The sequence below is a fragment of the Macrotis lagotis genome, chromosome X (assembly GCF_037893015.1).
Source record: "Macrotis lagotis isolate mMagLag1 chromosome X, bilby.v1.9.chrom.fasta, whole genome shotgun sequence".
Taxonomy (NCBI): domain Eukaryota; kingdom Metazoa; phylum Chordata; class Mammalia; order Peramelemorphia; family Peramelidae; genus Macrotis; species Macrotis lagotis.
Genome location: NC_133666.1, coordinates 672,492,022 through 672,507,307, shown reverse-complemented (window position 1 = coordinate 672,507,307; position 15,286 = coordinate 672,492,022). Strand labels below are relative to the sequence as shown.

Here is a 15,286-nt window from a genome sequence, read left to right as displayed (position 1 = left end):
GGTCACTCCGTGGGAATAAATCAGGTCATCAATAGGCAAAGCAGCAACTGGACTTGAAGGCCGCAATTCTAACCCAGGACGCCAAATTCAGTGTCTTTGATGAATCCCATAGAAATAAAGTTCTGGGATTGAGATTGAGGAAGGTCCTGACTCTTGGGACATTTATGACAGAGCTAACTTTGCCATTATGTGAGTGTTGCCTTCACTAAGCAACCCTACATGATAAACTATCACCAAGAAAAATGTTCTTTCTAAGACAGGGAGGTGATAGAGGGCAATTATTTTGAGGAGGGAGCCTTAAATTTTTAAAGAATTCCACTGTTCATTAGCCTTGACATATGAGAGAGATATATTCTCTTGGGAAGGAAGTCTGGAAGGTCACTTTTAGCTCTAAATCTATTATTTAGAATTATGCCCCTGTGATTTGGGGTTGAGGGGGAGGGGATTAAAGACCTTCTTTCGCTTCTTACAGGTTTAAACCCATGAAACAGTCATCTGACCCTCCATACTCACCTGAATAGCACGGTCAATCACTCGCAAGGCCATGGTTGGAGCTACCATTTTGATCATGGCGATGTCTAAAGCAGCTGCCTGGACAGACCAAGGAAAGCCAAGGTCGGAGGGGTGAGTGCCCAGGAAGCAGAACCTTGAAAACCCCAGTGGCTGAACTAGAAATGTCTGACTGAAGGAGGGAGAGGTCGTGGCTCCTTCTTCAGGTTGCCCTAAAGCTTGTCACCCCCATGGCGCCCAGCACTGAAGTCTGACAAAGACAGAGTGGGGCTCTCATCTCCCTCCTGATCCTAGAAGCTGGGACCCTAGAAGTTGCAGCCCCATGGCACAGCACAGACTCATATGAGCTTGTGGTCTACTGAAACCCTCAGAGCTTTTTTGGAACTACTGACTAATCATGCCTCATCCTTCTTATTCTGGTTAACATTTTTTTCTGTGCCCAAGAATATGATTTTATTCTTATTCCTATCAAATTCTGTCTTACCTTCAGACCAAAACTCTGGCCCATCAGGATCACTAGGTCAGATTTAGATATTGGCTTCTAGAGATGAAGCACACCCATCCTTTCCCAGAGACCACACTCCTGTCTCAAGCATCCTACATTCAGCAATGGAAATGGCAACTCTTATTCCCTACAGACTAAAAAGCATCTACCTTGTTTCCTACGACATCCATGAGGTGGGCAGCTTTCAACACGAGCAGCCTTGCCTGGTCAATCTCAGCCCGGGATTTGGCGATGTCAGCCAAAATTGTGCCCTGCTCCGCCAGAGGCTTCCCAAATGCCACTCGGGATTTCACCTGCAACACAAAGACCAAAAGTCTTGAAAGATGGCTCTGTAACACAAATGTTCTTCTAACCTTTCATGGGCCAAGGGAGATGGCAGGACTTGGGGTGGGGAGGAAGGGGCAGCAAGGATGCTAAAAGAGGGGGGGCACTTGGGGGCAAGAGCATGAGAGCCATGCCCATTTTTCAACTCTGCCAGGATACTGACCCAAGGCACTCTGGGAAGGGCACAGCCATTCTGGCCAGACACATTATCCTGCCCTCTGCAGAGTGTGTCTAAGTAGCACTGCCCCCATTTGGGCTCCTCCATCTCAAGGCAAGAATGTGGTGGATGATCTAGGCCAGGAACAGGGAACAGCAATGGGTCCACTTATGCAGGGGAGTGGGAGTAGAGCCCAGTCACAGCTCAGCTTTAGCTTAGCTCTTTCCAGAAATGATGCCAAGGAAGGATGTGGGCATGGGCATGGACCTGCTACAAGCTGAGTTCTGAGCACAGACAGGAGCAGAGGCCACAGGGCGAATCCATGGACTGTCTCTGCATGTCCTGGGCCATGCATGTGTGTGTGTGTGTGTGTGTGTGTGTATGTGTAGTGTTTATGTTTCTATGAGTGAGCGTATGTCTAGCTGTAGAAGTGTGAGTGTGTGTATGTGTGTCTGAATGTCTGTTTGAGTGCTTTTCCATATTTGTGTCTCTGTGAGTATGAGTGGGTATGTGTGTCTCTGTGTGACTATAAGGGGCATGTCTGTAAATGTGTTTATATAAGTGTGTATGTAGCAGTGGTTTATATCTGGGGTGTGTGTGTATGTGTGTGTGTGTGTGTGTGTGTGTGTGTGTGTGTGTGTGTGTGTGTGTGTGATCTACAAGCTACTACAGCCTCAGATCATCCTGAGAGGCCTAGTCTCAGGTTAATCAATCATCAAGGTCATATATGACTTGAGTGGTAGCTTCATTCCAAGAATTAGGTTAGAGATTCTGGGAGCTGTGAAGAAAGACCTTATGGGCCAGGAACAGGGAACAGCAATGGGTCCACTTATGCAGGGGAGTGGGAGTAGAGCCCAGTCACAGCTCTACAAACTAAAAAAAGAACCTCCTTTCCTGGGGGTCTCCATGGGTTCCTTGCTAGCTTCAGGCCTGAAAGAGACCTTGGTGGTTCCCATTTCCTCCTCCACAGAGGAGGAAATTGAGGCCCAAAGGCTACCCTGTCCAAGGACACAAAAGAGAAGTGGCAGATCTAGGATTTATAATCCCGGTCCTCTGACTCCAAGCCAGAATTCTTTTAACCAGTGCCTTTGGCCTCCTTGGCAGACACTGGTCCTGCTGCTGGTTAGTTATATAACCCAGGTCAAGCACCTTCCCTGATCTGAGCTCTGGTAGAAACAGGCAGGATTCCACACCTACCCAAGGCATTTCTGGGTCCAACATTTTAGAATCATCTCTCATTCTGGATTCTGACTGTTGGGCAGAACAGAAGCATGCTGCCTTGCATTTGTATAGAATTAAGGATTTCCTCTATATTGGGAAAAACTTGAGAAGTTAGGTTGTTCTGAGCAAAGGATGGGCTAGACCTGAGAAGATAAGTCAGGAGATGGCAGCCAAGACCAATCAGATACTTGCTAATGAGACCTTCTGCTCTCTTTGCAAGAGTCTTGTAAAAGCTTTATTTGGTCTCCAGAGTTGATTTCATCCCTGTGAGATCAATGGCATTGATTTGAAGTTCTGTACTTGACAAAAGAGCACCAGGCTCAACCAAAAGCCTGCCCTTTGGCTTCAGGTTTCCAACTGGCACCAAAGGAGGAATGCCTTCGGCCTCAGTCCTATAGTGGGGGGAATCAGGGGGAGGGCACTGGAACAAGAGCAATATGGTCTTGGGAGTCAAAGGGCTACTTTTGACTGTAGATTTGAAAGAAAAAGGAGTAATCTGGAAAGCCCAGGGTCCATTCAGTCTTGTCACATCCAGGTCCTGTCAACTGGGGCAGAAAGGGAAGGGAAAGAGGCACAAGTGTCTCTGCCCCAACTAACTGTAGGGTCTGAGCTGGTTGAAAGCCTGGGATGTGAATTCACAATACTGTGGACCCCTTTAAGCAGGGAAAGTCATGATATGGATTTCCCAGAAAGAGTCCCTACCAAAGAAAGTTATGAATTATATAAACGAAGATTAGCGTAAGCCTAAAGAAAGCATACTGACCAGAGCATGGCCAGTCCTTAGCCTTGCATGTCTTGGACTCCAAGACCTAAGGACAGCTTTAAGGTGAAGAAATCCAAAAATATCAATCAATCTATGCTACTATACTTTGCAGCTCATCCTTTCTTTGTTTTCTAAAATTAACACAGGAATTTTAGGGTGGTCTTTGTGGAGATCCACAGCAGCCACCCTAGACTGCTCCAGTATGAGTATCTCAAATTGATTATTAAACTACTTCTATGATCAATCTGGAGCTCTTGGCTCATACTTTACTGTATAGCTATTAAATCGAATCTTTGAATTCGAAGCCTCAAAAATCCCACCGTGGGGATTTCCAGACAAAACAGCCACCAGCTTCAGTCTGGTGTCCACCCTGGGGAAGCCAAGCCTCTGCTCTTGGGAGTGTCTTCTCTACCATTTTCATGGACTAAGCCAAGGAAACTTCAGGGGCTTTCGCTCAGACAGCAGACTCACCCGCTCCTTCATGAGAGCCAGTGTTCTCTCAGAGTACCCGATCAGCCTCATGCAGTGATGGATCCTCCCGGGGCCAAGTCTGCCCTGGGCAATTTCAAAGCCTCGGCCAGGGCCCAGCACCATAGTGTCCTTAGGCACCTTCACATTCTCAAATAGGACTTCTCCATGACCGCCTACAGAGACAGAAAGGTGCCATGGAGATCCCCAGCTTCCAAGCAGAAGATAATAGTGGGATTATTTTCAGCTAGTTTTATCTCCTTTCCCTTTTCTCTCCTTGCTTTGACCATATCATGGGGATGGTTGATTCTGCTCTTCACTGAAGACTAAAAAAAGAACTAACGTGGGGATGTCTTCCAGCAAAAACCCAGTAACAAGATCAGAGGATCCTGTGTCTGTAGCCTTGGGGCAGAGGGGACTAGATTCCCTTGTTCTAGCCCCTTCATTTGACAAATGAGAAAACTGAGAGCAAGAGAGGTGGATTGACCTGCTCATGGTTACCCTGGTTGTTAGTGAACAAGTGGCTTCAAATGGTCACTCTGCTAAGGCACCAGCTGACCCTCACAGAGGGAGGGCCTCTCAGAGAGTGGAGACAGCAAAGCAGAGCTGACCCACAAAAGCAGGAAAAGTTTCCCATTTTTAGCCAAAAATAACAGCATCCCAGTCACTAAAGCAGTGCGATCTGGAAATCACGAGTGGTGCCCTGAGACCTGCTTTGGGCTCTGAGAGTGTCCTCTCTGGGATAGATATTTCTCTTTTAAGAAAAATATAAGAGGGAAAAAATTGAGCAGAATAAGTGACCCTGGGAAATCTGCCTGAGATTAGACCCAATTATGGGGTCTGTATGTGAGAATTTTATACAGAAGAGCACTGTGGTGAAGAAGAATGGCAATGATGATCACAGTATTAAAACTACCACGGGGGCGGCTAGGTGGCACAGTGGATAAAGCACTTGTCCTGGAGTCAGGACAACCTGGATTCAAATCTGGTCTCAGACACTTAATAATTACCTAGCTGTGTGGCCTTGGGCAAGCCACTTAACCCTGTTTGCCTTGCAAAAACCTAAAACAAAACAAAACAAAAACAAAAACAAAAACTACTATGACTAATGATAACAATAAAGGTAAAGATGATAGTAATGATAATGACAACAGTAATAATGGTGTTGATGATGATGATGATAATCTCTAGAACTCTAGAGTCAGTCGTGTCCAACACTTTGTAATCCCATTTGAGGTTTCCTTGGCAAAAAATCCTAGAGAGATTTGCCATTTTCTTCTCCATTTTACAGAAAACTGAGGCAAATAGAGGTTAAGTGACATGCCCAGGGTCACCTAGCTGGTAAGTGTCTGAGGTTAGATTTGAATTCAGGAAGATAAGTCTTCCTGATTCCAGACCAGATGTTCTATGAGCTAAGGTGCTTCTCAGTGACAAGAATGATAAGAATACCCTTTCTAACATTTCTATAGGACTTGCAGGTTTATAAAGTGCCATATATGAGTCACCTCATCTGATCCTCAGGACCACTCTGGGAGGGGTGTCACCCTTCTCCCCTTGTTACAGAGGAGGTCTCAGAGATGAGGTGGCCTTAAATGCAAAAAGAAAATAATTCTCTCAAAACCTCAATTGGTCAAATGGAAAGCTCTTTCAAAAGTAGAATTGACCAATTGGAAAAAGGAGTTGCAAAAGGTTAATGAAGAAAACTCCTCCCTAAAATAAAGAATGGATTCTGCAGAAACTAATGACTCTAGGAGACAGCAAGAGCCAGTTAAATAAAATCAAAAAAATAGAAAAAATAGAAGCAAATGTAAAATACCTCATCAACAAAACCACTGACCTCAAGAATAGATCGAGGAGGGGCAACCTGAGAATTATAGGACTTCCTGAAAACACTGAAGAGAAAAAAAGCCTGGACTTAAGATTACAGGATCTAGTGATGGAAAACTGTGCTAATATCATGGAATCGGAGGGCAAAGTAGTTATTGAAAGAATACAGAAAAAGATCCTAAAATGAAAACACCAAGGAATGTTGTGGCCAAATTCCAGAACTATCAGATAAAAGAGAAAATCCTGCAAGCAGCCAGAAAGAGATGAGGTGGCCTTAACAGAGGCACAGAATTGGGATTCCAACTCAGGTCTTCCTGACTCCATTTCCAACTCCATTCCCTACCAAGCAACCTTGGGAAGATCCTTGGCAAGAGCCCTGGAAGCAGGACCAAAGCCAGTCTTTGTGGCTGAGACCCCTTGGAGGTGCCTGAACTTTTACCTGGAGGGTCTTCTAGCCCATACACACTCAGCGGTCTGATGACTTTTATCCCAGGGGTATCCATAGGAACTAAGAGGATTGACTGCTGCTGGTGACGCGGGGCCTGTGGGTCTGTTTTTCCCATAAACACACAGAGTTGGCAACGGGGATCCAGGATACCTGCCAGAAAAGGAGAGAGACAGAAGCAACTCGACTGACGCCAAGTCCATCAAGCCTTCCTACAATGGAACAATCTAAGAATGAGAGAGCAAACAGAGCTTTTGCAGACTCTCAGGTCCTCAGAAGTGGATTTGAATTCCTCTCTAAGTAAGGAATGAATCCCAAGTCAGATAAGTGTTTTACCCAGAAATGCTGGAGGTGGGGGGGGGGGGGAAGGGAGGGGGCAGTAAGAGGTCCAAGCTCAGTTCTGAGACCAGGATGTGGTCTGACAGAAGGGAGGCCCAAGGGGCAGAGCCCATTCCTCTGCAAGGTTGCGGGGAAGCAGCGGGGGAGGGTCTGGTGGCCAGAGAGCAGACGTGAGGAGTCAGAGAGATAGCAAGGGTGAAGGCTGGGCCCAGGTCATAGGAAAGTGCAACAAATTCAATTTCCATTCTAGGAAATGGCCCCATATTCAACCAGCTCTCAGAGAGCTAGTCATCCTTTTGTTCTAGAGTTCGGATGCCCCCTCAGTGACTATAAGGAAATAGTTCCCTGGAGTTCCCTGTCAAGGGGTCTGAAAGGCCTTCATTTCTTCACTGACACCAGGACTTGGGGTAGGGATGAGGAAGCCTATTACAAAAAGTCATATAAGAGCAGAAGCCAAGTACCTGATATCCACCACTTATGACCATTGATAACATAGACGCCATTCTCCTCTCTAATTGAAGATTCAATGTTGGTGGCATCTGATGAAGCAACCTAAAGAAGAGCAGGCTTGGATTCAAATCTGCCCCAGGATCCTGGGCAACCCACCAAAAAGGGGAATAGATGGAGGCCGGGAATGGCTTGGGATGGAGGGAAGAGGAGGCCCCCTTGCACCTGGGGCTCTGTCATAGCGAAGCAGGAGCGGATCTTCCCCTCCAGCAGAGGAAGGAGCCAGCGGGTCTTCTGTGCCTCAGTTCCGTATCTCACCAGCAGCTCCATGTTTCCCGTGTCAGGAGCAGAGCAGTTAAAGACCTACAAAGAAGGAAAGGTGCCAGGGCCAGAACATCTACATGCTTCTCTGGAGCATCAGAGCAGTGATGATTTTCTTCCCCTTGGTTCTAGAAAAAAGGGGCAGGAGCCCACTGGGGAGCAAGTCAGCAGCAGACATCTGTGTTGCCACGCCAACTGCCTCTCCTCTCCATCTCCTCTCCCTACTGGGCCCTCCCCCAATGTGGTCCTGCTCCTGGACCTCCTGCATTAGCCCAGCACTAGGACCTGGGATTAAAAGTCAAAAGGGACAAGTCCCTGCCCTCCCGGGGTTTATCAGTCCTCACTGGCAACCAAGTCAGCCGAAAGAGGTCTAAATGGCAGTTAGGCTCTGGGATGTAGGGTCACAGTCTTAGAAACAGATTGTCTCTGCCACCCAGGACCAGACATCCAACCTTGTGGTGGCCCAGGCCATCTCCAAGACAACATATTACCAGCAGTTAGTTTTGTCCATCAGAGAAATCACCAGTCTGGACCATTTTACAGTGAAATCTTCTGTGGTTCTTAGGCTATTAAAGAAAGGGAGCCACAAAAAGAGGATTGATTTCTTTGGGGCAGGACCCCCCTAGATTCTCTGCCTCTGGGGGAGGACTTGCGTCATCTCCCAGTGCTTTTCAGACATCTTGGACTGGATGTCTGATAGAAATTTGAAACTCATTATGTCCAAAACAGAGTTCATTATCTTCCTCACTAATCATCTCCCTGCACCCCCCCATACACATTTCCACTTCTATTCAAGAGCATCACTTCCCCCCCAAGGTTACAAACCTGGGGGTCACCTTGGACTTCTCATTATCTCTCACCCCCCACACATCTAAGCTGTTGCCAATGTCACCTTCAGAACATCTCTCAAATTTCTTCCCTTCTCTCTGCCCCATGCTGGGACAGGTCCTCATCACCTCACACCAGCTACTGGGGAGGGGCGTCTGCCTGCCTCTAGTCTTTCTCCACCCCAGGCCATCCTTCATTTAACTACTAAAATGATTTTCCACCTACTCAATAAACTCCAGGGGCTCCCTATTACCTCCAGATTAGCATTCAAATCCCTTTATAATTGAGCCTTGCCCACCTCTTCTTACACCTAACTCCCCACAAGAGAGACTGATCCTGCAACACTGGTCTCATGCCTATTCCTGCCTCCATCCCTCAGCTCTGGGCGTACTCTCTGGCCGCCCCCCCCCCACTTGGTATGTTCTCCCTCTGAATCTCTGCTTCTGGCTTCTTTATTAAAGTCCAAGTTGAAATAGGAAATCTTTCCCAACCCCTCTTCATTCCAGCACCTTCCCTCTACTAATTATTTCTGATTAATCTTATATATAACTTGCTTTATATATTGTGAAAGTCTGATACTCTTCAATTCTATATTTCTGATCAAAAATTGGTTTCTCAGACTGTTCCTAATAGTTATAAATCTGAATGTTGTTTCTGTGTGTAAAAAATGTCAATCTGCTATGTCAAGACCTGTCTCCTACATCTAAATGTTAATTTGCCCTGTGTCGATACTGCCTGGTCATCTCAGGGTTGGCATCAATAAATTCCTTCACCTGGGTCAACAAACCACAAGATAAAAGCTATCTTGAATGAGAGAACAATCCTATGGTTATTTGTAAACATTCCCTCTCCAGCCTAAGTGGGATTCTTATCAACAGGAATTTGAAGCAAAGATTATAACCTATGAGAGGATCATAATGTCGAACTATGTCGTCATTGGTTGCCTAACTCAGTTTTATGATTCTTTGTACTTTCGGGATAAAATGCTTCCCAGATTTTGTATCAGGGTTGGCATCTGTCTTGGTAAGATCCTAGAGAATAAAACTTCATTTATAAAACTAACTTTTGCTATCTCATTTTTAGCCTAAGAAAATAATGGTTAATAATATATAGTTGTTTTTATATCCCACATCAAATTGTAAATTCTGAGGGCAAGGACTGTCTTTTGCCTCTTTGTAAATAGTAGGAGCTGAATCAATGTTTATTGATTGGTTGATTGTAGACTGAAAGTAATTACCTCTGGGGCATATAGGGACTTGCCCATGAGCTCACATAAATGGGCATATTCCAGATTGGTCAGGCCGGCACCATACTTCCTCTCCGGGTCAGTCTCGACTGGCAAGAAAAGGTTCCACAGCCCTTCTGACTTGGCTTTTTCCTGTCCAGGAGTGGCATGAGAAAGCAGCAGTGACTTGCTCAGCCTAGACTCACACCCATCCACAACCCAGGCTATAGCATCAGGCAAGAAGCTGGGAGCTTTTGTCTCTCAGATATCAGATAAGATAGAGAAAGAAACAGTGAGAGAACTAGAAGGAGAGACAGACAGACAAAAAGACAATGGGGAGAACAAGAGGGAGGAAGAGGGGAAGGAGGAGGAAGAAGGAAAGAAAGACAGTGATAGAAAAAGAGAGAAGAGAAAAAAACAGAGGAAAGGAGAGAGAGGGAGAGACAGAGGAGGAGAGAAAGAGAAGACAGAGACAGGAAGAGGAAAAAAGAAAGGGAAGGAGGAAAGGGAAAAGACAGAAAGAAGAAAGGAGAGAAGATGAAGGGAGCGACAGAGAGACAAAGATAGAGATTCAAGTTAATTTAATGTCTATACTACCAGAGACCTCTTCTAGTGGTGTTTAACATCAGGCACAGTCAAAAGTACCAAAATGCTGGCAACACTGACCATCTGGGATCAGTGGAAAGTTAGGATTTTCATGCTGGAAAACAATTTGGAACTATGCTTTTAAAAAAAAGTGATTCACTTGACCCAACGATTCATCTGCTAGGAGGAGATTAAAGCCAGGTCCCATATGTACTAAAATATTCCTCGGGAATTGTTGTGGTTCCCCACATGGATGGACAGGGACTGGGAATGGTCAAGTCAGCTGAGGTAAATGAAATATTAAACACCTGCACTATAAAGAAAGATGTCCCCAAAATTCAGAGAAATATGAGAAAACTAGCACAAAGTTAAAAGCAAAATCACAAGAGTGAGTCCTAGGCTATTAGAGTGACCCCAGGAGAGAAATTTGTTTTTCTTTTTTCTTCTTCATTCTGAGGGATGGTTCTCCAGGTAGGGGTGAGGAAGGATTATATTTGCAAATTAAAATGATGGAAAAACAATTTTCTCAAACACAAAAGTGATGTTTTTTACTATTTTACACTACATTGAAAGGAGTTGATTTCTTTTAGGTGTTTTTGGGGTTTTTTTTTTTTTTAGTTTTTGCAAGGCAGTGGGGTTCAGTGGTTTACCCAAGGCCACACAGCTAAGTAATTATGAAGTGTCTGAGGCCGGATTTGAACTCAGGTACTCTTGACTTCAGGGTCAGTATGCTATCCACTGCGCCACCTAGGCACCCCACAGGAGTTGATTCTTAATAAGACCCATTTACCTTGAGCTCTTCGATCTGTGGAGGTGGTGTCCATCTGGCCTCAGACAACTGGTGATTTCTCAGTTCTTGCTCAATGGTATACACATGGGTTTCTATGAATCTCTTCAGTCTTTGATGGAGATCCCTGACTGGTTCTGAGAGGGCCTCTGGAGAGATCATCAGGACCCCTTTGGAGGCAGTATGGAGGTAGTGAGATGACTTGGAAAATGTGGACCAACTTCTTGTTCCATTTGGGATGAGTGGCAGTCTGCAATGGGTCCAATGACAGTAGGATCGTGTTGACAGCTTTGTATTCGGCATCCCCTTGAAGATCCGAAACCCCTCTTTAACAGCAAAGTCCCACGCCAGGTTAGACATGAAGTCAGCCAGTTTCCCACTTTGCTCTGCAGTTGCTGAACTCGACTGACCTGAACAAAGTCAAGACAAAAAGACAATTGTCACACTGTGATAGGGCATTCCATGGACCCCAACAGGATCGGCAAGGGGGCCACCATATTCTTTTTTTTTCTTTTTAGGTATTTTTGCAAGGCAAATGGGGTTAAGTGGCTTGCCCAAGGCCACACAGCTAGGTCATTATTAAGTGTCTGAAACCAGATTTGAACCCAGGTACTCCTGACTCCAGGGCTGGTGTTTTATCCACTGCGCCACCTAGCCGCCCATGAGCCACCATATTCTTGAATCATCTTCTAATCTAGAGTTCCTCTCATGACTGTTCTTGATTAGCTGTTTGAGTTGTGTCCAACCCTCCGTGACCCCATTTGGGGATTTTGGGGACAAAGCTATCAGAATGGTTTGCCATTTCTTTCTTCTGTTCATTTTACAGAATATAAAACTGAGGCAAATAGGGTTAAGTGACTTGCCCAGGATCCCATAGCCCATATCTTCCTATCATCAGGCCAGGAGCTCCATGACCCATGGCACTACCTCACTGACCCTGTTCCTCTGTTTCCCCTGTGTCTGGCCAAGGCCACCATCCTAAAGAGTCTGTGTTTTCCTTACTAAGTTAGTTTCATCAAATTTATCTTCTCAGGGCCTAATATTGTTCCAATTTTCAATGGCTAGTTCTAAGCTCCTCATGTTATACAATTCTTGGGCCACACTAATATTAGTTCATGCTGCTCTCTGTGAGTTATGAGCCAAATTCTTCAGCCCCTTCACAGGAAGTCTCACCCTCCAATAACCATTTAAACCTTCCTTCACTTGCCAGATTCATTTCCTTTCTAGATCATTATCAGGATACACCTAACAGCTCAAAGGAAAAGATAAGATACTTGAATTCAGTTTTATTAGGAGCAATTTTTCCCTTCTTTGAGTGGGCAGAAAGCCTCTTAATGTGGTTCTCTATAATTATATCTTTCCCCTTTTCAAAACTCTCAGTCTCTTGTCTTTTAATAAGTCACTCAATCTAGCTCTGTTCCTGCTCCAATCAATGCTGATCCCTGCAGGGCCAAAACCAGGACTTTAGAAGGGGCTGATGGATGACTATTGCCACTACTGCCAATGGCTTTTCCCAAAAGTGGTCTTTGAGAAGCCTCATGGCTCTACAAAACTATAAAGTTTGAGGTCAACTGAAACTACTCAGCAACAACCGATGAGAACAAGCCCAGAGCTGAGTTTGGGGTCACACACACACACACACACACACACACACACACACACACACACAATCTGGTGGCCTACACCAGCATCAAGTGAGGTCTGGCTCTTGGAATGCCTAGTAAACAGGCTGAATGACTTCCTGTTAGGCAAAACTTGAGACAAGTTAATGGAATTTGTTATATTAAAGGTTCCAGGATGGTCACTGGCTATTCAGTTGGACTTCTTTATTGGGTCACTGTCTGCAAAGATCAAAGAGCTTCAGCCTAGGAAAAGGCTTTAATGATAGTCAGGATGAAGGCATCCGAAGTTTGGAGCAGGGTAGGTTTTCAGAGCCCCTCTAGACCAAACCCTCATTTTACATGGAGGAAATGGAGGTTCAAGGAGGCTGTGACTGATTACCACAGTAATAATAATAATGATGATGACAGTGTGACAAAATCAGAGCATCAATGGTCACAGGTCTGGCTCGTCTAGTCATCTTATTTTACAGATGAGGGTCTGGGGAGGCCAAATGAGGGGATGACCAATTGTAGTTTAACTCTAGAGCTGGAAGAGACCCAAAAGACCGATTCCAGTTTTGTCATTCAAAGGATGAGAACCCTGAGACCAATAGGGTTGTGATGACATTTTCCCCAGTCATGAAGACACTGGAGCAGAACACAAGGCCAAGAGGAAGTACTTTAAACACGTGTAGAGGGGATCAAAGGTACATCTGGCTGTTTACCTCCTTCTTCTGGAGGGATTCAGCAACTATTGTATTGAATTACATAGGCCTATTTTACATTGATTATTGAGAATTGAGAAAAAAGGGGGAAATGATGGGAAGAATATAAATACCTCGTTTTCGTCAATTCTCAGCACTACCACCTAAGAGCCACAAAATCTCTCTGAAGATCAGTTTCTTCATGTGTAAAATAGTGATAATGAGATCTGTGTGGCCTCCTTCACCCAGTTATTGTGAAAGAATGAGGCAAAAGAGGTAAAAACTTCATTCTAAAGTGCCCAGTATAAATAAATCTGAGTCATTTCTGCTCAGTGGGAGGGAAGGGGATATTCTTGGGAACTTTTTATTGTTGTGGATTCTGATTATCTGTATTGTCAGTGATTTCTTTATTAATTTTCATGTCTGTCTCCCTCTCGGAATGTTCTGGTCAAAGCCTCCCTATCCTGAATGTCTGCCCTGGCCTCTTGGCTGCCAGGTCCATTCCCAACGGATGCTAACAAGTTCAGGTTTTGATTTGCCTGACATCCAAGAAGACTGGAGGGTCACCTGGTAAGTGCTCTCTCTTCTACCACCTCATGTCTTCTGCCCTGTAACAAGCCATGACTCCCTACTCACCTTCTGAGAGGGGATGAGATGGTTTCCACATCTCCTTCATTTCACAATCCAGTCTAGGCCTGATACTTGCTGTTCCTCCTGCCCTGTGGTCCCTTGCAGCTGGGTTTGTTCCCCAACTTCTCTACTGATGCTGCAGTAATCACCCCCTAAGTAAACTCAGCATCTTCTTCTGATCCCCCTCACCCCTACACCTACCCTTCCATCGCCTCTGACTCTCCTGACCTTGTCCTGGACCTGGCTATGAGTTCCTCCCTTGGCTTCAGGGACATCTTGCTTTTCCTTCTGGATCTCCAGCATTGGCTTCTCATTGTATTCCTAGACCCTTAAGGTGAGAGTCCCAATTCCTTGACCATTTTCTCTTTTTTCTTTGTATTCTCTCCTAAAACTCCAACTGTCATCCCTATGCAGATGACAGCGACTTCTTTCTTAAGTTTAGACACCTGTCTCCAACTGCCTACAGAATGTCTCCATCTGGATTTCCCTCAGGAATCTCGAACTCAATCTGTCAAAATCTGAGTTTCTTCTTTTCTTTTCCTCCTCTACATTGAAAACAGTTCCTCCTCTCCCCCTCCCCCCAAAATTATTGTATGAACTAGAGGAGATAATATCTGAAGCTTTCTGCAGCTTTCTGCAAACACAATTCTGTTAACTAAAGGCTAAAATTGTCTCCAGGTTACAGATAAGGAAACTGAGGCTGGGATTAAGCAATTGGCCTGGGATGGGCAAGGATTTTTATCCATTGACACTGCACAGAAGGACATTTGTGCAAGTGAATGTGCTACAGGGATGAATGCAAACACAGAGTTGTGCACCAATCGATGCGGGTGACAATATGAATACTTAGAGGAAGTGAAGTGGTCAGTCAGACCACACTCCCAGCAAATTTACTTTTCCATTAGGTAAAGTCGAGGCAATGAGCTCTTGGTGATCATTTCCTTTCCTCCTCACCATGCATATCTCATGTTTCTTTAGGAGGAAATAGTGTTTTTAGAGCTAAGGGTAGGGAGGGTGCATTAATTCTCTCAGGCATCCTCACCTAGCCTGGGTTCCCCCAACCCCTGGGGACTCTTGTCTGGGTGTAGGGTCTGTCCCGGGATGGTTTGGCTGGCCTCAGGGCTGAGAGACTTCCCTGAGCATTGCTGCGGGTTTGCCTGCTTCATGCCCTCGGGGCAGCTTTTCAACAATATAACCCAGTTACCTTTGAGAGAACGTTTGTACACCCCTTGCAGGATGGCTGCCACACGGAAAAAGGAGAAGGCCATGTAGAAGTTCCAGTTTTCTGCTGCAGGGATCTCCATTTGATGGCAATACATTTTGAAATACTCCTCAGCTGTGGGGATTCCCAGCTGAGTGACATCCAAATCACTTAAACCTGAGAAATAAGAAAAGCTGCTGTTTTTTAGAGACAACCAATGGTATCAATGTCCCCTGAGATTCCCACAAAGCATCATGAAATATCAAAGAGAAATCAGATGGACCTTGGTTCATATCCAAAATCTTAGTCTCTTGATCAAATCTCTTAAACCTCTCTGCCTCGGTTTCTTCAGCTGTAAAATGAGACTCAAGAGTCTCCAAGGTCTTTTCCAGATCCAA

General features: G+C 45.2%; 1 protein-coding gene across 2 annotated transcripts in view; it reads right to left on the bottom strand.

Moving 5' to 3' along the window:
- ACAD10 (acyl-CoA dehydrogenase family member 10) overlaps positions 1-15,286 on the bottom strand; it is a 57,561-nt gene that overhangs the window by 824 nt on the left and 41,451 nt on the right. For both annotated transcript variants that reach the window (XM_074205731.1, XM_074205732.1), the window contains exons 13-21: positions 14,892-15,065; positions 10,756-11,162; positions 9,393-9,533; positions 7,232-7,369; positions 7,021-7,111; positions 6,215-6,373; positions 3,952-4,124; positions 1,165-1,308; positions 514-591 (exon numbers count right to left, since the gene is read on the bottom strand). In XM_074205731.1, coding sequence (XP_074061832.1) covers positions 514-591; positions 1,165-1,308; positions 3,952-4,124; positions 6,215-6,373; positions 7,021-7,111; positions 7,232-7,369; positions 9,393-9,533; positions 10,756-11,162; positions 14,892-15,065 — 1,505 coding nt within the window. The remainder of the gene's footprint in view (positions 1-513; positions 592-1,164; positions 1,309-3,951; positions 4,125-6,214; positions 6,374-7,020; positions 7,112-7,231; positions 7,370-9,392; positions 9,534-10,755; positions 11,163-14,891; positions 15,066-15,286) is intronic.